Source organism: Homarus americanus, unplaced genomic scaffold (assembly GCF_018991925.1).
Source record: "Homarus americanus isolate GMGI-L3 unplaced genomic scaffold, GMGI_Hamer_2.0 scaffold376, whole genome shotgun sequence".
NCBI classification, from domain to species: domain Eukaryota; kingdom Metazoa; phylum Arthropoda; class Malacostraca; order Decapoda; family Nephropidae; genus Homarus; species Homarus americanus.
The window spans coordinates 56,939-58,674 of record NW_024734656.1 but is presented as its reverse complement, the minus strand read 5'-3'; the positions used below and the strand labels follow the sequence as shown (position 1 = coordinate 58,674).

The window sequence follows — 1,736 nt, the reverse complement described above, 5'->3', positions numbered from 1 at the left end:
GGGCCTTGTCAGAAGCGGTGGCACCATCAGGGACACTCACAGGCCATCGGTGGCTCAGGGGCCCTCCCAGGCACGTTAGCACCCCCAGGGGTCCTGCAAGGGTCGTTGGTGTCCCCTGGGGCCTTGCCAGAGACGATGGGGCCCTCAGAGGCTTTGCCAGGGGATCTGGCGCCAACAGGGGCTCTCCGTGGGATACCAGTGCTCCCAGGGGCCCTTCTAGGGACGGCAGCGCCCTCAGGGGCCCTCCCACAAACGCCGGCACTCCCAGGCACCTTGCCAGAGGCAGTGGCGCTCCCAGGGGTTCTCCCAGCGACAGCGGTGCTCCAAGGGGACCTGGCAGGGACAGCGGCACCCCCAGGGGCCCTTGATGCCCAGCGGCGCTCCCAGGGACCCTCTCAGGGACGGAAGCGCCTCCATGGGCCCTGCCAGAGACGTTGGCGCCTGCAGGTGCCCTGCCAGGGGCGCTGGCACCACTAAGGGCCCTGCTAGGGACACTGGCGCTCCCAGGGGCTCTCTGAGGGTCATCGGCACTCACAGGAGCCCTCCCAGAGAGAGCCGTGCTCCCAGGAACCCTGCCAGGGACGGCGGCGCTCCCCGGGGCTCTCCATGGGACAGCAGCACTCCCAGAGACCCTCTCAGGAGCGGTGGCGTCCACTGGGGCCATGTCATGGACAGCGGAGCTCCCAGGGACCCTCCCAGGGGAAGCGCCGACCCCAGGGATCGTACCAAGGGTCCCCAGGAGCCCTATGACAAGCTTGTCCATAGTGTCATATATATATTATATACTTCCAGCAGTCCCTCACTTAACTGTGATTGGTGGACTATTCTGTAACCCACCAAATTACAGCCAATAGGAGCAGAGAGCAGTCAGTCAGCACAACACCTCAACTTATGTTTTCCTGTTGATATTATTCTCCATTACCTTCTTCAGAATGCGATGATACTGGAAATGTGATTGATGGATGGTGGTGTATTTATTTAACGTTGCTTCTCCCAGAGCTCTAAATAGCGCAAAACTACTGCAACCAAGGGCCTTCCCAGAGACGGGAGCACTTGCAGGGATCCTCCCAGGGACGGGATCTCTCCCAGGCCCGTACCATGGGCGGTGGCGTCCTCAAGAGCCTTGCCAGAGGCAGTGGCGCCTTTAGGGGCCTTGCCAGTGGTGCTGGCGCCCCCAGGTTCTCTCCGTGGGAGAGTGGCCCTCCAAGGGGTCCTCCCAGAAACGGCAACACTCCCAGGGGCTTTGCCAAGGGCAATGGCGCGCTCCCAGGGGCTCTCCCAGCAACAGCGGCGCTCTCGTGGGCTCTCCCAAGGACATCGACGCTCCCAGGGCCTTGCCAGGGACGGTGGCGCACCCAGGGGCCCTCCCTGGGACAGCGACGAACCCAGGGGCCCTCTCTGGGATGGTAGCCATGGACAGCAGAGCTCCCAGGGCTGGCGCCGACCCCAGGGACCATACCAAGGGTCCCGATGGGCCCTACGACATGCTTAACCGTCGTGTCATACACTGTATGTTATATACTTCCAGCAGTCCCTTACTTAACTGTGATTGGTGGACTATTCTATAACTCACCAAATTACAGCCAATAGGAGCAGAGAGCAGTCAGTCAGCACAACACCTCAACTTATTTTTTCCTGTTGATATTATTCTCCATTACTTTCTTCAGAATGCGATGATACTGGAAATGTGATGGGCGGCGGTGTATTTATTTATCGTTGCTTCTCCCAGAGCTCTA

At 60.3% G+C, this 1,736-nt stretch overlaps 1 protein-coding gene across 1 annotated transcript; it reads left to right on the top strand.

Moving 5' to 3' along the window:
• Positions 1-367: 367 nt before the first annotated feature.
• Positions 368-1,410, top strand: LOC121870444 (skin secretory protein xP2-like). Its single transcript, XM_042372266.1, has 2 exons — positions 368-766; positions 1,042-1,410. Exons 1-2 carry the CDS (start codon positions 368-370, stop codon positions 1,408-1,410), a joined length of 768 nt encoding a protein of 255 aa, XP_042228200.1.
• The last annotated feature ends 326 nt before the right edge of the window (positions 1,411-1,736 follow it).

Bases quoted from the DNA above. Each gene is read 5' to 3' on its own strand.
- LOC121870444 (XM_042372266.1), top strand. From the start codon at position 368: ATGCCCAGCGGCGCTCCCAGGGACCCTCTCAGGGACGGAAGCGCCTCC. The intron at 767-1,041 runs GTCATATATATA...GGGCCTTCCCAG, and splicing joins ATGACAAGCTTGTCCATAGT to AGACGGGAGCACTTGCAGGG.